Genomic DNA, 26,320 nt, shown 5'->3' with positions numbered 1-26,320 from the left:
AGGGTCTAACTCATTAACATGCTTCTATCCATTTCACAAAACTCAGTAACTTTAGAAGGACCAGCTGGATATTCAGAATGCTGCTAAATATCTAGCGGCTTTCCAGAGGCGCTGCATGTACTCGTAGGCACAGCCGGCACACAACACATTTATGAATACAAAATAAGCCTTAAAAAATAGCTGATAAAACATAACCAATTCATCATAAACAAAGAAGCTGAAAATACTGAAAGCTTTGTACACACTGCATATATCACTCAGTCACTTACTGTAATATCACACAAGTTAAAATTTAAACGACAAGCATTAAGAAATATTACACTGCAGTAACTGCTGTAGAGAGAGTTTTGTCTTAAGATATCCTAAAAAAGGGGGATGTTAAACAAAATGTGTATAAAGAAAACAACAGAGCTATGAACAAAAAGTGAAACGATAAGTAATACGAGCTGAAATATACTTTATTTTTTTATGTGCCAGGCACTACTCTTAAATGACTCAGCCATTTCAATCTCCATTTCATTCTCTGAAATCCTCCCTGTACTTTCCAGACCCTTGGTGCTCACCTACAGGACCTGACCATGCCACACTGATAACCTTGGATTAGAACAGAGATCCCTGGTATTTATTTATTTCATTTATTACCCATTACTTATCATACAGTATATTCTGTGTGCTTTGCTCTTGTTTTTCTGTGTAGATGAATTATGCCATGATCTATTCCAGAAAAAGATTAGTATATTTCAGACAGAAACAGTATAAAAGTAGACATCAGGGTTGTTTTGGTTTTTTTAAATCCCTGGCATTGTGGTTCCTACACAATACCAAAGTGACAAATTACACATGTTCATAAAGTAATATCATTACTGTGGTTCACGTATGCCTTGACACGCAAGTGCAAACTCAAACTGAACTTAAACTGTAGAAAAGAGGGCATTGTACATTTACAGTCCACGAAAATCTCGGCCAATCAACATGCAGTGATTATACTGACTTTATTTGTGACCAATAGCAGCTAAGAGACAGGCAGTATGAGGAAACAGAATGCTAGCAGCATGACCCGTGCTGAATGAAAGAGCATTTGAGAAACATTGCGCTAGTGTGAATGAACGGAATGCAAGCGTGCTGGATGAAAAGCAGATGAAATAAATCACAGTACCCAGTACTGGCATTAAAATAAGACCCAGCAGAATTTCACCCCGAGAAAAGATTTAATTTCATGAAAAAAAAAAAAAGAATTTGCACATTCAGGAAATAATTATTTATTTGGAAGTAATTCATAGCAATTCAGTTCCAACATTCATTTTTAAATCAAGTAAGCAGGTAATTATCTTAAGTAATGTGTAAAAGTAATATATGGAATATATATATATATATATATATATATATATATATATATATATATATATATATAGATATACACACACACACACACACACACACACACACACACACACACACACAGTGCCTTGCAAAAGTATTCAGACCCCTGACCAATTCTCTCATATTACCGATTTACAAATGGTACATTGAAATTTCGTTCTGTTTGACATTTTATTTTTAAACACTGAAACTCAGAATCAATTATTGTAAGGTGACATTGGTTTTATGTTGGGAAATATTTTGAAGAAAAATAAAAAACTGAAATATCTTGCTTGCATAAGTATTCAACCCCGGGGCTGAGGAAGCTCCCAGTTTGCAACGATGAAAGAAATTGCCCTAACGAGGATACAGTTACCTTACCATTGGCCTCCACCTGTGAACCATTAAAGTTGCTGTCACATTTTCTGGATAAAAACCACACTGTTGAAGGATCATTGGTAAGGTTGTGAATCTGAAGGAAAATGAAGACCAAAGAGCATTCTACAAAAGTTAGAGATAAAGTAATACAAATGCATAGATTAGGGAAAAGGTACAAAATAATATCCAAGTGTTTGGATATCCCAGTGAGCACAGTTGGATCAATAATCAGGAAGTGGAAGCTGCATCACACTTTCAGCAGGACAATGATCCCAAGCACAAGGCCAAAGCAACATTGGAGTGGCTCAAGAACAAAAAGGTGAATGTCCTACAGTGGCCCAGTCAAAGTCCTGATCTCAATCCCATTGAAAATCTGCTGCACTATTTGAAAATTGCAGTCCACAAGCGTTGTCCAACCAACCTGAACAACCTGGAGCAAATCTGCCAAGAAGAATGCACCAAAATCACTCCGACACTGTGTGCAAAGCTGGTACATACATACCCCAAAAGACTTAAAGCTGTTATTGCAGCGAAAGGTGGCTCTACCAAATATTAATGTGTGGGAGTTGAATACTTATGCAAGCAAGATATTTCAGTTTTTTATTTTTCTTAAAAATATTTCCCAACATAAAACCAATGTCACCTTACAATAAATGATTTTGAGTTTAAGTGTTTTAAAATAAAATATCGAACAGAACGAAATTTCAGTATACCATTTGTAATTCAGTAATATGAGAGAATTTGTCAGGTGTCTGAATACTTTTGCAAGGCACTGTGTGTGTGTGTGTGTGTGTGTGTGTGTGTGTGTGTGTGTGTGTGTGTGTGTGTGTGTGCCTGTGGCTTTAAAGTGCTGCTCCACAGTGTTTTTACTTCTTTAAAATGTGAGCATTGTTTAGTTGATTATCAATAACAGCACAGCCTTGGTCTTCTGTTTCTGTGATTCCTGCTTGTCTGTCTGACCATCGGTTGCCCTGTTGCAGTCACATTATAAAAAACACAAAACAAACAAAGCACAGTTATATATTTCAAGTTCTGTTAAGCATTTCCAGGGGTTTGATTCTCGCTTTGTAGCATTAAGATGAATTGTTCTCCTTTCAAAAATGAGGAATTAAAGAATGGAGGAATAGCTTTGAACACACGGCCCACCACTTCCTAGGAAAAATTGTCTGTAAAGTTTTGTGACAAACTCTAGAGGGTTAAGAGCGAGTGCATACCTGCCGTAAGCGAAGCGGCGATCCTTGTGATGATCTCCAAAGGTGTCCCAGAGCCGCAGAGACACGCTGACCTCATCCACCACATCACGAGAGCGCTCCAGAACCTGCACACAACACAGATATCTGACAGCCGTGGTTTAACACATAGGCACACTCTTCATATCAGTAAAGAAAAAAAAACAACTAGCCTCCCCTCTCCCTGCTCCAGAGAAGCTGTTCTCAGATTGCACCGTCTGGTTACATTTCATTGATTGGAATTGATTGGTTGACTGGCTGATCCAATAGGACAGCGCCCCTTCAAACTATGCTGGCTTTAAGGGCAAGGGACTACAATATGGAGAAATTGCCTACAAGAAAAGGTCAAAAATAAAATGACATATTGTCCTGTTTTTACCCATAATATTTCAAGAACATACTGTAGTAGATCAAGACAGAAATTGCTGAAAAATCTACAATGACCCAGTGTGAAATCAAATGAAAAGCACAAAGCTGATACTGGATAGTTCTTTCACAAAAGTCGTTTCCTGTTGTTTACGGCAAGCCGACTTTGTGAACTTTTTATTTCCTGTGTCTATCATATGAAAGTCACAACATCTGAGACAAGTCAGCCTAGGTACTGTGCACCCAATTCCTAATCTTTCAACTTACTGCAGTGGTTTTAGTGCAGGTTTTAATACACACACACAGTAACCAAACTGATTACTAATAGAACTCGCTACTTGTCCTGAACAGGATTAAAGTGCACACGAGAGGGAGAGCTAGTGAGCAGTCCAGTACTCTGGCACACTGCACAGTGCATTCTGTCTCCAATAAATGCAGAGCTGCATTGACAAAACATTTGTATTCTCTCTGACTCTGTCATATTTGCAAAGTTGCACTGAGATTGTCTTGTGCTTGCTGATCAAAACCAACAGATAAAACAGATTGACTATTTTCAACTATTTCAACCCGCGTACAGTTCTTGACAATGTAAAGTTAGTTATCTAGAGCCTCCAGTTGCTGTCCCCTTACCTCCTGGCACACCCTGTACTGGTCGATGGCCCAGACAGTTGGCACGTGCGTGGCGAGAAGCTGGTACTGCGTGAGCGTGGCATTGCAGGCCCTGGCGCAGATCAGTCGCGTCTTCCCTGCCGCGTTGTCACCCACCACCACACACTTTATCGTCTCGACATTCGGCCGCTCATAGTCTGTGTCGATATCCATGGAGAGGACCCTGGGGAGGGAGGGAGAGAGAGATTGAGATTGAGATTGAGATTGAGACTGAGATCGAGAGACTGTCTGTTAGCAAGAGAGACACACTCTGAACCACATAGCATCCCAAACAGGAATCACTAGATGACTGGAGCCTAACGGCCAATCTAGCAAAACTTTTCTCAAGGAGACTTTGGCTAGTAATACCTTATCTGGCATCTTTCTACAGATTTACAAAACTATATTTTAAGAGAGAACAGTACAGTGTTTTTGAAGTCTCTGCTAGTCTAAATGGTCAACCATTAATATTAAACACTCAATAAAGCTAAACATACGGTACAAGTACTAAAGGAAACTGAGTAAGTTCAATGAACGGCCAGTAGAGACTGCCTCAGCCTTGAAAAAAAGAGAAGCAGGCTTCTTTGCCTCGCTAATATACTGCGCCCAAGTCTCGACGTTTTCTGACAGTGCTTTTCTGTTTTACAACCCTGGATCTGTAAGGTATGTGCTAACACACCATATTCCAGAGTGTGGGCTCAGGCTGGCCTTTACCTCTTAACACAGCAATGATGAAAAGCTTTTGCCAGGGTGAATTTGAACCCCATTCACTCAGTGCTGGCTCTTTTCCCTTTAGTGGTTGGAGCATGTTTAACCCTTCCATCCTGGCAGAGCCTAACCTGCACCCTATCCCTAAGGCAATAATTAGAACTACAGCCCCCTGCAGCCTCCACGTGGATTTGCTTTTGCACTAAACTTCTTGGGTAAACTGCAGATTTCTGGTTGTTCTGAAAATTAACTGCACTGTCACCTCCGAATTCTCCCCTGGGTCATTATATATTTATGTTGTCCTGCCCCCTCTTCCCCACCCTTTTTAAGGTCAGGGTTAGGAATAGAATAAGAGGTCTGAATATATGTCCCACACTGGTATACATTATAAATCCTTTACAAATAAAATACTGTTTAATAAATCTTTGGGATTTATAAGAAGTTAATATGTTCAGTATGGTTTGACCACTCAAAACCTCTTAGCTCCACCTCATGATTCACTTGCCCAAACTGGATGAAAATAAATGTTTTTCCACATAATAAAATACACTTACAACATCTGAACGTATACAACAAGCTTATAACAGCCATAGCATTGGCCAAGATCTAGAAACTTGGCAGAAAAAAACTACGTAGCATCCAAGTGAAAACTGAGGAAAAGGAAGTAATGCAGATGCTGTATATACTGTCCTGAAGAATAACATCTCATCACAACAGAGGACTAAACGTTTACTGTAAATGAAAGACATGTTGTTTTAAAAAGAGAGAAGTACCCAGATCGTCCTGGGGTCCCCCCGGGGTCCCCGACAGCAGTTTTAGAACTACTGCTTTAGAGACGCAGACACGCCTCTGCAAGCAACGAGTGTGCTGGCATCAACGTGACAGGATCTGAAAGCAGGGTCCAATTAGCAATGCAGCTAATTAGAGCTAATTATAACTAGGACAAGGAATGCAAAAACACTCATTTTAGAGCTACAATTTACATAACTTCATAATCACCTCCGAACACACTTCCACTGCACTGTATATAACCTCTTCTTGTTGGATTCTTGCCTAACTGTCAGGCAGTGCAACCTGAACAACAGCAATATTATCAGGTTTACTGCAGTAGTTTACCTGAATAAGATTTGTTTGTAGTGCAGATATACAACCTGCAGAGCTGTAAAAGATCCCTTTCTCAATCTATCAACATCTTTTCAAGGACTGGCAAACGGCACAGTGATTTGTCAGAATGTAGTGCTCTGAGAGTTTTAAAGACCACACACTTAAATAAGCATTATCCCACTTGACATTTATCCACGGGTATTTCAGGAGACTTCAACAATCTCCCATCCTTAACTACCCCATATAGAACATGGCTTAACCTTAAAAACAGAAGGCTAAAGCGCTAGTTTGTATTTCCATTCAACTTTACACAGAGAACATATCTGATTATTTGGGTACTTGGGGCCAGTCTTTAATGAATCCTCTTGGTAGTACTTGTGAACCAAGATCAGTCAAGGTTACAAATCAAAGAACAGCAGAGGAGTGCGGCTCAAATGAGTCTTTCCCTTTAACAGAAGAGTACAGATCAACCAGACTCATTCAGAAAGTGGGGAGTTATAAAAAGAATAAACCACACTTATTCCAAATCTCTCCACGTTCAGTTTTACACCCTTTACAATTCCTGGCAATAGTTATGATTAAGGAGCACCCTGAAACCTGTCAAATAGTGCCAACTGGCAGGAGCATTCTTTGTAAAAAAAAAAAAAAAAACAATAACTATGGAGATCACATGAATAAGAAATCTAACCAATCAGTGGATAGAGATATCTGAAGTAACTTACAAAAAATGATGGTGATTAAGTAGATTCAAGAAAATGCACAGAGTCCTTTTCTTCAATCAGTTGCCAGGTTTATTGAAATATGAGGGGAGTCTGGTCCCAGGTACAGGACAAACACAATACTCATCATTACAATGTTTGCATGACATTAAATACCCTTCTGTATAGATGGTCCACCTCCCCTTTCTCTGACACTTAACCAATGGTCAAGGTAATTTAATTTATTGTGTGAGTGTTAATGTGTGTGTGTCTGTGTGTGTAGTCTAGTGTGACAACCTCTGAACTCAGTGCATTCTTCACACTCCTGGAGACAAAAGGTCCATACATCTGCCTTTTGTTATCTCCTTGCGACCCCCTTTGATGCAAGTGGGATTATCTCTTTTGATCTCTCTGAAGTCTTTAGAACCTGTTCCCTTCTAGTCCACAGCATTGTTATCTCATTAGCTTGCAGTCATTGTTGGGCAGTTTGTAGACGCAGCGTCTCTATCAATGGTTAGCAGTACATGCAATTTGAACCAAACAGTCTGCTATCTGCAATATTAGTCTCTTTTCAGAAAAGAACACCAGTATAGCTCTGCCACTCCACATGCGTAGCAAACTCCTAATCAATTCTTGATCCATGTTTTCCAACAATATCCAAACAGTTCAAGAATCCAGCCATTAGATTTTTTATGCGCAGATTTCATGAATAACACATTCTTTATTCTTTCATCAAGGAGATCAGAGTTCACAGAACCTGCAGTCCGATCTCATCAGCTATATAAGAATCTAAGCAAGGATGGGGCAGGGCAGTCAGTGGTACTGTAACAGGCCAGGTTAGATCTGCAGAAAATCAGGCCTGATAGGGGGCACTCTTCCATCTGAGCGTGTGCTCAAACAAAGCCCGATGATGGTGTTAGTATAGAGGTCACTATGCTGCAAGTGCTACGGATCCGAGCTACCAACAATGCACAAGCCTGACTCTTTTGCATAGCGGTTAAGGCACTTGCTTGTGGTGTGCTAGGAGGCTGGTTCACGCTCAGCCTCCGCTGTGCTACACAAGAAGCGCAGGTCATAACCACTGTGCAGAGTCAGGCTGGTCTTCATTCATGGTTATAGAGCTTTTAAGCTTGTGTCATCTCACCGACAAGGGAGATCGAATCTGTGAGTGTTCTACCCACTGAGTGCTTCACTCGCAGTCATACAGCCCAACCTCAGGCTCCCTACATCAAAGTCAGGGATTACAATAGAAACGTTTGGATTTTAAGATGTGGATTCCAAAATATGCAAGCAGCAAAGGCAGTGTGTTTACCAACACAATTAAAATAAACCCTATTCCAACTCTGATCTTCAATGATGTTTCACCAGAATGCATATCAAGTAAGTTATGCATCAGCTGTATACACATAATGTTATGGTATGGATATGGCATTGCAATGGGTGTTGGTTCAGTGCACGATATTGTGATGCCACCATTGGTCAGACCACTGTGGTACCAATGCAGCCATGAGTTGACATTACCACTGTCTATCTGCATTGCCACTGAAAACCATTTGGACAAGAATGAAACCCACAGACTTCCAGTCCCTCAGGCTAAACAGTGTACTCCACTCCACTCCACTGTGTCTACTGCTGTGTTTTAAACAGTGCACTCCACCCCACTGTGTTTACTACTGTGTTTTAAACAGTGCACTCCACTCCACTGTGTCCAGTGCTGTGCTTTATGACTATCACAGAAGAACCTGGTCCCATTATCACCATTTCACAGAAACTCAACCTCAGATAAAACTATTTTCAATAGCAATCTCATTAAAGTCTAAAGATGCTACTTCCAAGGTGTGTTTTTTTAGACTGTATATTCATCACTGCTTCAGACTAAATGCAGGACCAGTATTTATTCCTGCAGAAATCATAGATTAAACTGAAGTCTCTGCTTTCTTCTCTCAAAGCTCCTGATCCCTAAAAGCTTAGTGCTTTATTGGACAGGCCTGGACTTGTCCCCCGACTCCTTCTCCTGTGGAAAAGGCAAGTTATAAGTACAGTACCTTCCCTCTGGCCAGTTCACAGTGCAGCAGCCCCCGAGCTGCCCATATCCAGAGGAGGAGGAGGAGGAGGGGGAGCGACAGGGGTGAGAGGCTCCCTGTGTCTGACTGAGATGGGGACAGGTGAGCTCCTCTGCTCAGCTCGTGCTCCTGCATGTGCGGGGAGAGATTTCCCAGCAGCCCAAGCTCTCGGTGTGTTTTCATTTTGTTGCACTATTATATAACAGGCACAGCAGTGCAAGACAGTGTAGGAGAATGAAACCGAAGCCCCAGCAGGCAGATGCAATCACTGTACAATACTGGAGGAGCTGTGTCACACAGCTGGCAACCTCCTCCCATGTGCAGGAACAGCACAGCAGCAGCAGCACAATAATTCCTACACTAACAGCCTCCCGACACAAGACACTGCTTCCAGGCTTCCAGCGATTTCCTTTACCCATGAAATACAATTTCCACGCAATACTAACTTGCAGAAACAATCAGTGTTATACAATGTTAAATCGTACATAATTATAACACTGTGTAACAATTTTTATTTTTTTATTCCTGTGTAGTAAGTGTTATTTCCTAATTGCTTCTGCCTCAAAAGTATAGAAAATGGCTATTATTCCCCACAAACTTTGCTTTTGTGACCAGGACAGTGATATTTCAAAATATCACTATTTCCAATGGGAAAACGGGCAAATGTGTGTCTTTTCGTTCACATAAAGTCATAAAAAAACAACACATGAATCCAAATTAACATGTATTTATACTAAAGTAATACAAAAATGACTACAAAAGATTTTGAAGTGCGTAGTTTTTCGAGATTTACGATTATACTGTAAATACATATACTGTAAAAACTACTCACTTCTAAATCTTTTGTAGTCATTTTTGCATTACTTTAGTATAAATACATGTTAATTTGGATTTATATGTTGTTTTTTTCTGACTTTATGTGAACGAAAAGACACACATTTGCCCGTTTTCCCATTGGAAATAGTGATATTTTGAAATATCACTGTCCTGGTCACAAAAGCAAAGTTTGTGGGGAATAATAGCCATTTTCTATACTTTTGAGGCAGAAGCAATTAGGAAATAACACTTACTACCCAGGAACAAAAATTGTGTTGCATAGTGTAATGTCTCTCTGCTAGCCTTGAATGAGCTGTTACACACTTTGATAAGACCAAATGAAAAAGCAGACAGTGATAACAATGGTGCACAGTCTTGGAGTTGAGAATAAGACATATTTTCACACATTTTATAAATGTTTACCACAGTAAATATAGACAGTAATTTAGCACTTTTCCCATGCTTTTTCTCATGGTTATACTATGCATTTATCAGTTTGCCATGTTTTTTTTCATATACTGTAACTCTCACAGCTTTACAATGCCTTCCTATGTTTTATTGTGCTTTCACTGTGCTTTACTACAATTTGCTTTGTTTTTGCTATAGTGCATGTTTTAAAAAAGTAGCTTTGTTTTATTGTTATTAATGAAACTCAATTGACAATAGGCTTTGCACGAAATAACACCTGTACACAGGGCAAACCTATTACCCTTTATAGTGACCAGTTGATTTCTCATACGTGATTTATTATGTCATCTATCAAATTGAGACCGTTGTCCATTTGGATTTGAAAAATAGAATTTAAACAACACAGATGTTTTGCTTCGTTCATTATTTAGAAATCTAATCTAAATTATAAAAAATGAAAGCAAAACTGTATCGTTTACAGCATCCAGATATTTGATCTATGCTTAATGTAATTTCAGCAAACAACTACACAGAGGGCTGATGAGCACGAACTGTGGTCTACCTTACCTAAAGGTAGAATTAGGTAGGCCAGGGATAATGCTACTACAGAGGCTATGAAACGCTGAAAAGTTAACAGGTAGAAAGTGACAGTAAAACACTAGGATCAGTCAAAAAAAAATCTGGAACTCGATTCTTAGCTGGGCAAACGAGCATCCATGGGCAGAACGTTCTCAAACATTTCTTATGTATAAAACATTACGGGGGTTGTCACAACACACAAGGGTTTTCAGCAGATGCATAAAACAACATGCTCCGTCCTACCCTCCACCCCCTATCCACGCACACTGACAGAGACACGCATACTTTTACTTTCTAATCACTCCGCACACCGAGTGATTAAGCACACACGACTCCAGTGTTCCTACCTTGTGATTGCCAGAGAGCTCAGCCACATCCCCCAGTGCTCCCTTCATCCAGCTCACATATATCCCCTTCTTGGGCACTACTCTCCCTTGAGTTGTATTTGTGGTGCTTGAACCCCTTACTAAACATCTCACTGCATCCTGTCTTACAGCCAATGCAAACTTTTCAGCGCTCCCGACGCAGCTAAAAGAGCTACCAGCTTTTGTCTGAGCAGCAGTATCTTCATTCAGGACAGAAAGCTCTGCCCCTTTAAGAACGAGGGTTGGCGTGTTCTCTCGATATTTCTGCACTCTTAATTCTTTCCTGTAGTCCAGCCAGCGTGTGCCAGCATAGCAATCTGCTTCTCTGCTGCCTGTGTTATATTGTTACCAGCTGATCGGCAAACGAGGAAACAGACAGACCAAAACTATCCCCGGCCAACCCAGAAAAGGGGGTGTCATCTCAACCCCAGCCTCCATAAAGGGAGCCAATCAGTTGCCCCTCCCCCTTAACTCCGCCCTGGAAAAGATAGTACCGCGCCCCTGACCCTCAGCACTATCTTTATTGTGTGATAGCACGTCTGGCGCTTATATATAGTAATACGGCAGGGAATGGGTTAAGTTTTATCTGCCCAAAAACCATGTGAGAATGCACGATTGGTGTATTTGTTTTAATTGTTTAATTACATTGTGTAACAATTTTTTTTTTTTTGTTCCTGGGTAGTAAGTGTTATTTCCTAATTGCTTATGCCTCAAAAGTATAGAAAATGGCTATTATTCCCCACAAACGTTGCTTTTGTGACCAGGACAGTGATATTTTGAAATTTACCTATTTTCCAGAACATTCCAGATAGATTCAGTGCTGAGTAAACTTGGAGTAACTTCTAGAACTTTCTAGAACTTTCCAGTAATATAAATAGTAGTATAAATACAGGGGCCTTAAGCCCACCAGTTCAGTTTAGTTCCAGCTGCCTAAGTGGATACATATCTGCATTTTTCTGAGATGGCATCAAGAGGCTGCAAGCATCCAGCAGACGCATTTTGCTATGTCTGTGGCCAATTTATCAAGACAAGAGCGAAAAAGTACTCCGTGGAAGCATCTGCTAAGATGTGTGAGGCCTACAAGGCACCTCATTTCACCTGTGAGCACTGCAAAAAAACTCTGGAAGGTAAAAAGGACAATTGTTGCTTGGAATTTTATGTTATAAAATTTGTTAAAATTTTTTAAATTGTAAAAGTTTTTAATTTGAAAATGTTTCCAGCTTCTTCACCCGTCAAGATGGGCTCTGCTTCTGCCACAATGTGACCAGTCTGTTCGAGGCAATCGGAATCGCCTGTAACCAGAATGAGTGGCGCCTCTTCATTGACAGCTCATCCAGGAGCCTCAAAGCCGTGCTGCTCCATAATGGTAACAAGTACCCGTCTCTTCCCCTGGCTCACTTGGTGCACCTCAAAGAGGATTACAACAGCATCAAGACCTTGCTGGATGCCTTGAAGTATGATGAGTACGGCTGGGAGGTCATAGGAGACTTCAAAATGGTGCCATTCCTCCAGCTTTGTCGCAGTGGTTCGGGGCTTCCTGGGCAATCACAAGGTCGAAAACTATGTGGAGCTAGTTGAGACTGGTGAAGAACTACGGCACAATGGGCTGTAGGATGTCCCTCAAAGTCCATATTCTTGATACTCATCTTGATAAATTCAAGGAGAACATGGGAGCGTAATCGAAGGAGCAAGGCGAGCGCTTCCACCAGGATATACTGGACTTTGAACGCTGCTACCAAGGACAGTATAACGAGAACATGATGGAAGACTACATTTGGAGGCTGATTCGTGAAAGTGATTTATAGTATAATCGTAAATCTCGAAAAACTACTCACTTCTAAATCTTTTGTAGTCATTTTTGTATTACTTTAGTATAAATACATGTTAATTTGGATTCATATGTTGTTTTTTTCTGACTTTATGTGAACGAAGACACAAATTTGCCCGTTTTCCCATTGGAAATAGTGATATTTTGAAATATCACTGTCCTGGTCACAAAAGCAAAGTTTGTGGGGAATAATAGCCATTTTCTATACTTTTGAGGCATAAGCAATTAGGAAATAACACTTACTACCCAGGAACAAAATTGTGTTACATAATGTTATTAGTTAGCCCCTGCACCTGGTGTGTATTGTAAATTAGAGCCAGGTGCAGGGTATTTAAAGAGAGCAGCCAGTCTGTTCAGGGCTGCTGTGTAAACAGCCTGTCTGGGTAAGTGTGTGAGCCTGGACATAGAAAAACTGTAGTCTTGTGCGAGTGTTTTATGACAGGTAAATGGCTCAGCCATCCTGCGTGTTAGTCAGGGGCCTGTTGGTGTGTAGTCAGCGCTCCAAAACAGAGTTAGGTTTTGTTTCTGTTTTGTTGTGTATTGTGTTTATTAAAAATAGTGCGTCACCGCTACAAAATTCAAATTCCTGGGTCCTGTGTTAAGGGGCAACAAACCGGTGTGAGTTGCAGTCAGTTTTACTATATATATATATATATATATATATATATATATATATATATATATATATATATATATATATGGATGGATGGATGGATGGATGAAGACTATATTTGCATCCTGAGCCATTCGAAAAGGTGACGTCAAAAAGTGGTAATTCCTCTGGAGGAAAATATACTTGAAGTTTGACCCACTTGATTCCTCAAAACCATCACTTTAAATTCAAACATAAAATGTCTTGTTGTTACAGTACAGAAATGTTCATTAATAATCAACAAAATGAGAATACGTTTAAATGATGTAATAATAATATCTATTTTTATATAGTGCCTTTCATAGTGGTTCACCATCACAAACTGCTTTACAGAGGTAGGCTGTGACCTGTGCATTATATACAGAGTCACTTACAACAGGACGTTGATTTAACATCTCATCCGCAGTATGGCGCGCAAGGAGGTTCAGTGACTTGCTCAGGGTCACACAGTGAGTCAGGTCAGGGGCAGAGGTGGGACTTGAACTGGTGACCTTCTGGTTACAAGCCTGGGATTTTAAAACACAGTTCATAAATTATAATTTATGACATCACAGAAACCCTTCATGGAATTATTTAGCTGTAACTCACTGAAGTCCATCTATCATTCTGTATGTAAAGTATAAATCACGACGGGCTGTGCGGTTCCCATGAAATATACCAGAAGTGGTATATGTCATCAGAGACGCACAGCCCAAAGTGGTTTGTACTGCTTATAACATAGCTACCTGTCATTTGTGGGAAGAAAAATAACAACAAATAATTAAAACACATTTAAATTAAGACAAAACCAGAAACTTTTACTGTGTATATATCCGCAGTGTAATACAATCCCAAATTCTATCTAATTCATTGTTCGCTTATTAAAAATAAATTGCACATGTTCGTTTATTGTGAATTTCTGCATCGAAAGTGCCACCTCGCTAGAAACTAGAGGGCTGAGCACAAACTGGACGATGGCCGGAGTTTCAAATTACACTAAGGAAGTCAGGAGAGCAGCTGCGTTAAAGACTGAAGCCGGATCTTGAAGTGAGTTTGTGAACTCGATTCATGCAAACATTTACTATAAAGTTTACACATATTCTAGTACATTTTCATTCTTTTGGATCTCAAAATATGTTTTTGTTATTTGTCAGACACCCTCGTGTCCAAGTCGTGCCAGATTAAGTTGACGATCGAACCAGACTTTACGCACCAATCCGACCGTGGTGTCAAGGGACAGTACACCAATTTCAGCAGATGTTTAAAATCCAGGCCGGTAATTCGGGGGGTTGTGTCTGGCCTTGTCGTTACCTGCTTTTTTAAGAGTTTTCCTGAATGACATGAATACATTACTGCTGGTTTTAAACTCACTGTCAGCAGAGATGTTCTTCTACTGTTAAAATATGTGTTTAGTCCAGCTCAGCGTTATAAAACTGGAGCCTGAATACTGGTCCTCAGTTTAACTTCTTGCACTGGCATAAAATTCCCTTATGATGAGATTTTTTTGGATTTATTTCCATAAAATGAATGTCCATATTTTTCTTTAAGTACATTAACCAGCCCATGCTGTAGTTTTTTTTTTTTCAATCTTTGTCCCTCATCAGCTGTTGGGTCTGTTTTTGCTGGTGCACTTATTTTTATTTTTTTCCGATGGACTGCTGTCTTCACTCAAAGTTGGTGTTGTACCAGTTATGTGGATTTTCATCCCCACACATATTAAAGGAAATAAGTGAAATACCAATGCAATCAGAGTGCAGTGTCCTGACAGAACCATGGTGATACCTTTAACACAGTTTGAAGCATGTTGTGTTATAACTGTCACTGCTCCACGATTAGTTGAGACAAGCAGTAATTTGAAACATTAAGTCAGCTATCTGAGAATTCTCCAGACTTTGTTATATTTTTTAGAATTTTGGAGCCACCATTCACCTTCATCAACCTCATTCTGAGATGTTCATCCTGAGCTCTTAAAATGCTTGGTTTCTTGTGAGTGCTGTGGTCCCTACTGGCACGAGGACATAAGGTTTCCTCTGTCTATACTGGTTCATGAGAGTAACACTATTTGTAGTCCCCGCTGGACAAAAAGGAAATCAATTGTAAGGGGAACGGGACGGGGGTTGCAGAGCGCTTGAGAATTCACACCGTCTCCCTGAGTTAGGGTTATCACCTATCTGGGTTTAACCTGACAGTCCGGTAATTGGCATCTGTGTCTGTGTGGCAGGCATTAACAAGCCCGGAAGCCCTGATGTCCGGTTTGTAAGAGAAACGCATAAGAAACAGCAACCTTCCTATAACATTTTCTTTGACATACATTAGTTGCTTAAACGATTTCCACTATCTTATTAGAAATATACTGTTTAGTACTGATCTGTACATTCTACTTTGTTTGCAGCATTTGAATAATGCTGAATACAATGAACAGACCCACGTGATGTAAACAATCCAATTGAGAGGTTTCAGGCACCCGACCCCAGCAGGCTACATACTGTCGGTATTTGCAACCACAGAGCACACGTCTCACCTCCAGTCACAGGAATTAGAAAGATATCATTTAAATGATGTGCCAGGTACTTGGAATTTGTGACCTCTACTGTGCACCACTGGTGAGTGAGCACATTTTGATGTGATTTGAACAAGACTATTTTTTCCTTTTACTTACCGGTACATGTTATTAAGAAAAAACACATTTTCAATAGTTTGTTACAAATACAGTACTAGTATGAAATAAACTATTTCTATGCTGTTCATATATAAACGCTTAACATCTTTTGTTAAATAGACTCACAATGATGCATTCTGTTAACGGTAAAGGTATTTTTTATGTAAGAACTGGGAATCACCAGCCTGCGTAATTGTGTTAAACTGTATTACAGTATACTGTAAGGTTGATAGACCAAGGCTGACTGAGAAATATGTCCGGCTTTGGTCTGAGTACTACTTCCTAAACATGATCTTGTTACAATATACTAAATGAACAGATCAAGCTTATTATGACAGTTTGCAAAATTGGATGACAACTTTCAATACAATTGGGATAATACGTAATCATTATTTACAAAATCTTGTTAAAAATTGTAACATAAGTGCAATACTACTTGCAAATGTTGTGAAAGAGCTCCGCTCCACCAACTGCCATCAAAGAGTGTCCTGCACTGCCCAAGAGAAAGTGCCCCACACTGCCAGTGAGAGCACACCGTGCCACCGCTAGTGAGAGACTGCACAGCGACACCAGCTAAAGAGTACCTTCCACCGCCACGAAGAGACTGTCCTGCGCTACCAGAGAGAGAAAGTACCTAGTGCTGCCAGAGCCCCAGAGAGGGAGCCAGAGCCCCTGAGAGAGAGAGCCCCAGAGAGCGAGCCCCGCAGCACCAGAACCCCAGAGAGCGAGCCCCGCACTACCAGAGCCCCAGAGAGAGAGAGCCCCAGAGAGAGAGCTCCGCACCAACAGAGCCCCAGAGAGAGAGCCCCAGAGAGAGCCCAGCATTGCCGCCCTAGAGAGAGTGCCCCACACCGTGACTGCAGCACCCTGCTCTGGCCAAACAGCAGCCAAGCTCCAAGATTGCTGTTGGGACTGTACTAGCTAGCCTATGCCCCGCTGTGTGGAGGGGGGCAGCAGTCCCAGGAAACAAGAATATGTGAACAAAAATACAGATCAAAGAATCATGATTAGTTTTCAGTCTAAACATGGCACACTGTCAAAATGAAAACGTTAAAGTTTGTATTGGGTTTGACCTCCCTGAGCATTAATACAATCCTGGCAGCGTTGATGCATAGACCTGATCAGCCTCTGGAATGAGTCCTGTGGGATGTTCCGCCGCTCTTCCTGCGCAGCTGCATCCAGCTGGTGAAGGTTGACTGGTCGCCCCACCAGTTAGCTTGAACAACGCAAGTCAGCATAATGGTCCTGGGGCGGTGTGGTGACCCTCTGCCTTCCAAGATGTGGCCCGTCCTGCCTTCCAAGATGTTCTGTTGAATGGTTTCTTGTCACTGCCGTCCTGCAAGAGGTAAAGCCCAGAACACTAGTCTCCAGGCAATCATCACTGCAGAGAACAACGTCGTCTTCAATCATGCCGGTTGGCAGGTGCAACTAAAAATACAGATCAGGCTGTCTTCAATCATGCCAATAGCAGGGCACGGTCATATCTTTCACTGTTCTTGTGTTAATTAAAATCATGTCTTTTCGAATGGCTAGTTATACAGATTCTTAAACTCATTTTGGCAATTTTAACTCATAACAAACACTGAGCACCTGGCATTTTTATGAAATCACACGACTTGAGCTCAGTATTTTGTTATCCCAAGGACCAATACTACTCAGAGAAAATCAAGCCTACCTGCTCACTATTTAAACTGCAAACAACATTACGTATGTGCCCAATGAGCTATTGATGTAAAACTTAGACTTGTGTTTTCATTGTGCAGCAGTATACAATGTGTGTGTGTGTATATATATATATATGTCACCTTTTTGCTCGCCACACAGGCTCTCACGGGTTCTTCTCCCTTCTGAATCATGACCCAACACAGGATTGCACTGAAACAGCGCTCACGCGCACTTTTAATAAACACAAAATGAAAAACAAAACAAACACCTAGCTCCTATTTGGAGCACTCACTAAACATAAACAGGAACTTAACTATCACGCAGGACGGCTAAACCGTTTACCTGCCACAAACATTCAAAAAACACACCCTCACACAATACCTCGATACGACTGCTCACTCACACAGTCGGGCTCTTCTCTCAGCAGCAGCCTGGAACAGACTGGCTGCCTCTCTTAAATACCCTGCACCTGGCTCTAATTTACAATTACCACCAGGTGCAGGGGATTACTAAACAATTACACAATTAAACCCCATAACACCCAAATGTGCATTCTCACAAGGTTTTTAGCAGGGAAGTATTTTAACCCCCTCCTTGCTATCTCAGATAGATAGATAGATAGATAGATAGATAGATAGATAGATAGTAAAACGATCCTCACACTCACGGAGTTTGTTGCCCCTTTAAGACCAGACCCATGACACAGAAATGGAATTGCTTTAGCGCTGATGCGCACTTTTAATAAACACCAATCAAATAAATTAAACAAAACAAACAAAACAGAAACAAACACCTAGCTCTCTCTAGGAGCTCTAACTAACATTAACGGGAACCTAACTAAACATTCAGGACGGCTAAGCCGTTTACCTGACACCAACACCAAATACAAACTCACACGGGCTTCACTCCATACTTCACCTTCGATACGACTGCTCACTCACACAGTCGGGCTCTTCTCTCAGCAGCCTGGAACAGGCTGGCTGCCTCTCTTAAATACCCTGCACCTGGCTCTAATTTACAACTGCCATCAGGTGCAGGGGATTACTAAACAATTACACAATTAAACCCCATAATACCCAAATGTGCATTCTCACAAGGTTTTTAGCAGGGAAGGATTTTAACCCCCTCCCTGGTACCTTACAATATATATATATATATATAGAGAGAGAGAGAGAGAGAGAGAGAGAGAGAGAGAGAGAGAGAGAGAGAGATAAACGCAGGATTTGTGCCCTAACTAGTCCAACTACATAACCGCTGTGCTACACAGATTCACATCTTAACCCTTTCAACAGACTAGGCTACTATTTACATTTACACTTTCCAAACGGCAATACATTGCCTCAATGTAGGTTGAACAAATGTACTCTTCCTGTAATGTGTGTCTGTGTGTGTGTGTGTGTTATAAAGTGAAAAAAAGAATTGATATCTGAAACAAAAACACAATGGAAATGTGAAAAAATGCCCCAAGTTATCAAAAGTGCCCAGCCATTCAAAGTAGAGATATCAAAAACACAAGCCAAGTTTCAAGAACTCATTGGGGCAAGCTTGGCAAGCACCAAGCAAATAGGCACAACTGTAAAAGCGGTGGGGTCAAGGCTGCCCCAATTGTTTATACTAACTTGGCTTGTGTTTTTCAGGCACAATAAAAGCAGATCAAACACATAAAAAAAAAAAAACCTGTGTGCACGTGGGTGTAATGGATACCCCTGGTCACGCCCTATAAAAGAACAAGGGAATGAATGTTTGTGGATGGTTGTGTAGGAGATTTAGGAGCAGAGAAGAAGTGTGCTGTGAGTAGGAACACCAGGATACCTATGCTTGGGTGTTTAGGAGTGTTTTTGTTCAAGCTGTTATTTTGTTCCTGCGTTTTATGCTTATTAAAGGTGTGCAGAAAGCAATGATCTACAGTTCCCGTGTCTGGGTTGCTGTTTCTGCTGCTGGACACTTTTTACTCTCAGCACACTAACTCTCCTACACAACCCTCCCCACGCATTCATTCCTTTGTTCTTTTATAGGGCGTGACCAGGGGTAATTAGCAACCAATCATTCCATTCCCACCTGGCCACATTCCTTTTCCAATCACTCAAATAAACACAATTTCCATCACCAGACAGCCACAATTAAATAAATTAATAAAATTAATGTCCATTTAATAATTGAAGCAAAGGTAAATTGTGACATAATACCATCCTACCGTTCCTAAGGTGCTCCTTTTTCACTTGCCACTGTATTATATTACACAGTTTTATATAATATTTTATTTATGTGTTTCTGTAGCTATCATGTTTATGCCAAACACTAAAAATATCTAGGACACAAAACAACCAGTTCCAAAAACAACACAGCTGTAAGGTCAAGTCTCTGTTGTGTTTAAATCAGCTTCCTGCTTCAAGACATACTTGTCTGGTTTCAGTACCCTACTATCCCAGAGCACAGCAAAGGGAAAGCAAAGGGAATACACGCGGTAATATAATCCCGGGAAGCTGCAAAACAGTCATGTCAGTGCTGGGATATTGTTCAGTCTGAGGCCCATGCTGACCTTTCCTGTGTCCTGTTGTCTGTATCAAATCAGGGCTCATAAACCAACTGTAATTCCCAAGTTCATTTACCAATGAAGAGTGAATACAAATATCAAAATAATCACAATTGTGGTGAAGATATAGCACTGTGATACGGAGAACACAGGATACAGCAACGGTATAGTAATGTGTTTCTTTCAAAACAGTTTGAGGGCTTTTTTTCATATTTTTAACGACATGTGTCAACGAAACACACAAACATGCCCTGCTCAGTGTTTGATGTTCATAAACTTCAGCCTTTTGTTAGTTGTTTAAACCAGTGCTGATGACCTGAGAAAGGGGAAACACTCTTCTGTACAGTAGACTGTGGGTTCTTTATTCCAGACCTCATCCATGCTTTAGAATGTGGATGCTTTATTCCAGACCTCACCCATACATCAGAATGTGGGTTCTTTATTCCAGACCTCACCCATGCATCAGAATGTGGGTTATTTATTCCAGACATCACCCATGCATTAGAATGTGGATTCTTTATTCCAGACATCACCCATCCATTGCTTTCTTTTGTATGGTATATTTTGGATACAGTTGTTTATAAATTCAGTTATATGATAGATTACGAACACAGTCATGTTTGCCACCAAATACATTTCAAGCAGCATTTGTTCGAATATTCCTGTCTTTGTCTCAGCACTGTCTTAATTTAAACAAGTGGGTGTATTGAGATCCACCAGCATGTTCAGATTGAAAACCCCAGTGAGTGAACTGGGCTGTTGTCCTGCCCTTGCAAAGAAATTAAAACACTGCAGCTGCAGCATTTCATTTCACATAATAAAGAGCCTCTTTGGAACGGCTTTGTGTTTTAAATGCCCATGCTAAATCACTGAGGCTTTGGCAGCAGAGAGGGGAAAATACTCCTAAACTAGCTGGTATTTCTGGCAGCGGAGAGCGATTCATCTGGGACTCCAGGGACTGAAAGGAATGTTCGTGAAACACACAGCAGTCAGACTTGTTTAGCAGTTACTTTATGTGGGATTCGAGCAACTGCAGATATCCAAAATAGATGCTTTATTAACTGCAGGACAGTGGACAGTTATCAAATAGCATTTATCCAACGTGCTTTGGCCTTACATATTGATTATTCTTAAACCAGCATTTTAATCCATGTGCTAATGAACGAGAGCAAGCAAATTGGGGGTTTACAAACCCAACAGCTCTCCGTACCCCAGCCAGGAGGGTAGTCATAAATAATTTACTGGCACTTTATTCATGCTTACTGAAAGATTACTTTTGTGGGGTTCAACAATTAACCGTGAGACCACCAAATCCCTGCTGTACATTAATCACAGGCCTCTGTGCACTGTTACTGCTGGTCTCAAATTGTGAATACAGTATAATCATCTTAGAGAGCTTACTTTCAGCACTAACTAACTGTGCCTGTCTGAGGGAGGCAGGGGGTTTACTATACAAGCGTCCTAAAGAACCCCACACTGTCTACTAAGAAGCAGGATGAGGGGAATACTAAACTCACTCTTCTTGTAATCTGCATTTCTGAAGCCTGTGAACATCCTGAGCTTTAACCCTCTAGCACTGTTTGCATACCAGGCTGATTCAGCGCCGACCAAACAGCTTCAATCCAATTGTGATGAGAATGAAGTGACTGCAGTGCTGCCCAGTCTGGCTGTCTGAGCTGGGTGCTGTCCAGAGACATTCTTACAGAATAAATGCCTGGGTTGGGTCTGCAAGGCTCAGACGACAGTCAGCATAATTTGTGCAAGCAATTCTTTTTTTTTCCCCAGAATCTTAAATCCTTATAACATAATACCCCATTTTATGAAACCCCATCGCCCATACCTGTTAGAAACAGATCGATTTTTCCTGGCCCAGGAAGCTGGTGAGTTTTCCATCAGTTATGACAGATTGACAATATCTGTGCAGCGTACTGAGGGTCCCGCTACCCGATTGCAAGATGGTTTGTTATTAGAATGAATAACTTAGCGAAGCCAGAAAAAGTATAGCAGGTATGTGATGGTCAAAGCATAGTAAAGTGTGCTAAAGCATATTAAAAGTATGGGACAAGCATGGCAAATTGCAAAATGTACATTGCAAATTTACTGCGTTACAACTGTGTTAATGGACAATGAGAATACGGACTGGCTCTGTCTGAAGCTGGGTAGTGTTGGGTATTGGACCTGTGGAGCCTCCAGTCCAGGGGTGCTGCAGTGACTTCAGGCTTTGTGCACAGTCGGCTCAGTGAGGTTCTTATCGCCCATTGTAATACAGCAGATAGTTCACATGGAGCATGGGTGTTATCCCAGGAATGTAGTCAGTATTTATAACAGCTACTGCCAGCGCTGCCAGAGCCATCTAGGGGTATCTGGAGCCCTTTGTGATGGCTGAAATTGATTCTGCTGTCCAATGTTTGTTTTGTTTCATGCATTTTTAAACTTTGATTCGTATCAGATTAGAGGCCGATCAACTGATGTTACCTTTGCAAGCAACAAATATTTTAATGACGATAACTGCGCAAGATTAATGATCTGATTACAGAGCACCAGTTTGAGATTTCTTATTTTACTACACATTGTACTGAAATGCTAATATAATAGCATAGTTAAAATCCATGTATTCGTCCATTTTCCAACTACCACTCAAAGATGGAGGCATAGCTTTGACAGCTGCAGTATGAAATGTCCTGTGAGGTGATTAGACTGTTTGGGCAGCATCTCACTTGCTGGTCCAGCAGGAGCTGCCCTCAACTGAGGTGTGACCTTCGACGTCGGTCAAGGTCCGCCAAGGCTGGGTGGTGGAGGGCCACCGACCCCCCAGAAGGGAGATCCAGTTGTAAAGGAGGCATGAGGGAGGAGGGGAAGAAAGACTTGCAGAACCTTTAGTGAAATGTTAGCTTGGTCTATGCAGTATTGGGTAGACAATAGGTTTAGCGCAGTGGGCTGAGCCTCAGCCCTAGAATTACTGTAAGCCTCCAGTTCAAACAGTATGGGTTACCAGTGTGTCATATACATCAATCCAGGAATTAAAGAGATATCACCTCAGAATAATCACTAGGACAGGGGTCAGCATCTCTGGTCCTGGAAGACCACTCTACACCTGCTATAACAGGTATAATCCAATAATGAACCTGCTTTAAGAGCTGGGTGGAAGTTTTATGAACATGGTTGGAACAAAGACCCGGGAGGCGTTTCCCTGAGTGCACTGGTTCTCAAACTGTTTTTTTATCTCGGCGGACCACACAATAAAAAGTATAGCTTACTGAAAAATAAGCACATTAAAAAAAAAATCACTATAATAGACTTACCTTTCTTTGTTGTAATGTTTTAAAGAATGGTTCTAGTTTACTTTTCATAACGAATTTACAGAGGGAAAAAAAAACTGATTATATGCTTCAGTGCGTAATTCGACTGGTCAAGAGTAGGCTACTCAATGTTGTTATGTTAGTCTCTGTGCTGGTCTCAATCGCTCTGTAAACAGTACTGACATAATCCGCAATGATAGCCTGTTAGCGTCAATAATGTATTGTTGTAATGCGTAGATAGCGAACTTTGTCTTTGCTTCCTATTCTATATCTTCATTATCAACAAAAACACAATTGGCATTTTTAAATGCTTGGTCACTAACAAGGCAAACATTGCAGGTTATATTAGCTCTGTTTACAGAGAGATAGAGACCAGAGCGGAGGCTTCATTCATTTTAATTAATCACAATCAATGGAAACGTTGAAAACCTCCAGTTTAATGTTTACAACAAATGGAACCTTGTTTGAGGGACTGTTTTTTCTCCAAAGTAGAAAGATATATAATACAATTGTTAGGTGTTTTTTTTTTTGTTTTTTTTAAATATGCAGGTATTTCCAGTTCTGCGAACGCAGCTTGTTCAAATATTGTTTGGTTGGAAAGCAGAATGAATAATCCATCTGATACGAATTGCTGATTTTTGGGAAAAGTACAATTCATTATTTGTTTAAAAAAGATGCAAGAAAATAAAGTAAAAAATGTTTTTACGAAAAACTGAAAAGTAATTACAGTATAGCAAATTTTACCCCAATGTAACAAGGGAAAATGCAGATGGTGTAGAAAGCATCCCTTTAACTCCTGCTCAGTTCTTGACAGGTTTGGGCATGATCTTCGAGTCCCCAGCTAGTTTCTGCTACCAGGCGTTCAGGGAGGGAGCAGTCTGTTTTCCGGGCAGGCTCAGACTCAGGCAGGCTGGTTGGGGGCTTGTGACGCTTGCCCTGTGCCTCACAGACGCAGCTCTGTGCCTCCGAGACCCGCTGCTGTTTGCTCAGAAACCAGGCACACGTCTGTTTGCTCATGGCATCACTCCTCCATTCTCAAAGCAAACACTGGAGTGAGGCCAAGCTGCCAATTAGCTTAGAGCTGCTAAATCGACCAAATGAGTGAACCTTGTGTCAACATAGGGTCCTCTTCCATGTAAAAAACTGTGGGTTCAGTGCCTGGAAAAGATTGACTCAGCCATAGGGCAAAATCTCTGGGGCAGTCTGTAATGCGAGTATATTTTCAGAAACATTTCAGAAATCCGATTGATAAACAAAGGAAAATGTTGTCAGGCGGCAAGAATAATTTCAACAGTGTTGATATCCTGGCTCTGTTCACATATGGGATATGTCCACAAAATAAACAGGGACCCAGCGTATAATACCTGACCTGAATGACGACCACAACAGCAACTCAACTCATGATGGGACACTGAGACATTGAGTACTGGTTTAAGGGGAAACGGACATCAAAACCTCCTGCAGCCCTGAGAATACAGTCACAGGGCTTTGAGTTGGTAAAAGCCATGGCTTAAAAAAAAACATTCCTACCTCTTATTAGCATTACATAGGGAAAATAAAGCCTTGGAAACTATCTGTACCTTACCAGTGCTGTCTAATCTACAGCACAGAGATAATAGACCTGTGACAGAGTAGATGAGGATTTATTATTATTACATTTTTTTGCTGAGATCAGATGAAGGAATCGTAGGAAAAGCGGCAATGAGAAGAAGAGATTCTAGCATGAGGTGCTGCAGTGGCCTCACTAAGCTTTATTTAATCATTATCATTTCTTAACAGTAATTTCTCCAGATAGTGGCTACTCTGACATAATGTGAAGTCACTGACACAGTCGATATCAACCTGGCAGGGCCCTCATCTTAATACCATCCACTCTACATCTTAACAACATGTGTCTCAATAGAAAACCAGTTGAAAGAAGCCTTCGCTTCTGCTAAGCATGTTACACCCGTATCCCAGCCACCTGCTGGACAACAACCACATTACATTGTAATTCACGATCATCTCACTTCAAAGATTACTGTGGGGTCTATGGACTCTGCAACTCCATTCTACTGACTGAAGAAGCTCAATATCTCAGATACTGTATATATTTAAAAATAAATCCCTAAGATGCAAATTGCGCTTCGTAGCTTTTTTTGTATTTATTGTTTTGAGGTTCACTGTTCCACTCAGATTACAAGCTAGAGCATTTCAGTCTATGTAAATATATAAAACAGATACAGGCACAAAGTCCACTGCACAGCCAACATGGACAAACTAAAAGAGGCGATTGTGACAGCCCTGTCAATCAACCCTGTGCAGAAAACATGGCATCGGACCGACTGCACTCAGCAGGAACGTAAAAGTCAACATACAGAAGCACTGAGACGTTGAGAAGACTGTGTTTGCTGTAAACAGAAAGGGTCCCCTTACCCTGTACCCTCCTACAGACCCTGACAAAAGGTTTTGCAACCAATACAGTAGAAGTAGGAGCTAGCCGTGGTTCAACGCAGCTGTTGACTCAAACGATGACACAGGAGCACTGGAATAATTGACTGCAGCTGGACTCATGATGGCTGAAGCTGCAACAGGAAGCTACATTGCTGGGATTAAAACTATGGATATAATATAGCTACTGCTCTGTAAACAGAGACCTGTTCACTGCATTACACAGGGACTTAACAACGGGAAGCAAAGATAGCTTTATCAATCATCCTTATAAAATTCATGATCCAAGAAAGCAGCCAATAGATTTGCTGCGACCATATCCAGTTAGCTGTCCAGAGAGTTCCTCCAGATTCACAGTGCTTGTCCTGTTAAGGTAGATTCACGGCTGGTTATATACTTGATTGAGTCTATTAATTGCCAGGCTAAGCACTGGGATATCTGCTTTACATTGCTGAACCAAAAGCTCCCTTGAGCTTTACAATCCATTGCAAATCGGTAGGATTTATGAAAGCCTTGCTAACCTTTAAATCGTGGCTGATGTTCCACTAAAGCTG

At 40.9% G+C, this 26,320-nt stretch overlaps 1 protein-coding gene across 4 annotated transcripts in view; it reads right to left on the bottom strand.

Moving 5' to 3' along the window:
• Positions 1-26,320, bottom strand: part of rhobtb4 (Rho related BTB domain containing 4) — a 61,834-nt gene that overhangs the window by 22,395 nt on the left and 13,119 nt on the right. For 3 of the 4 annotated variants that reach the window (XM_041238917.1, XM_041238906.1, XM_041238897.1), the window contains 2 exons: positions 3,963-4,164; positions 2,952-3,055 (listed from right to left, as the gene is read on the bottom strand). In XM_041238917.1, coding sequence (XP_041094851.1) covers positions 2,952-3,055; positions 3,963-4,154 — 296 coding nt within the window. In that variant the 5' untranslated portion in view covers positions 4,155-4,164. Of the gene's footprint in view, positions 1-2,951; positions 3,056-3,962; positions 4,165-10,703; positions 11,103-26,320 lie in introns of those variants that run through there. The other variant, XM_041238887.1, reaches the window with a different exon arrangement.

The sequence above is a fragment of the Polyodon spathula genome, chromosome 2 (genome assembly GCF_017654505.1).
Source record: "Polyodon spathula isolate WHYD16114869_AA chromosome 2, ASM1765450v1, whole genome shotgun sequence".
Classification (NCBI taxonomy): domain Eukaryota; kingdom Metazoa; phylum Chordata; class Actinopteri; order Acipenseriformes; family Polyodontidae; genus Polyodon; species Polyodon spathula.
This window is presented reverse-complemented; position numbering and strand designations above follow the sequence as displayed.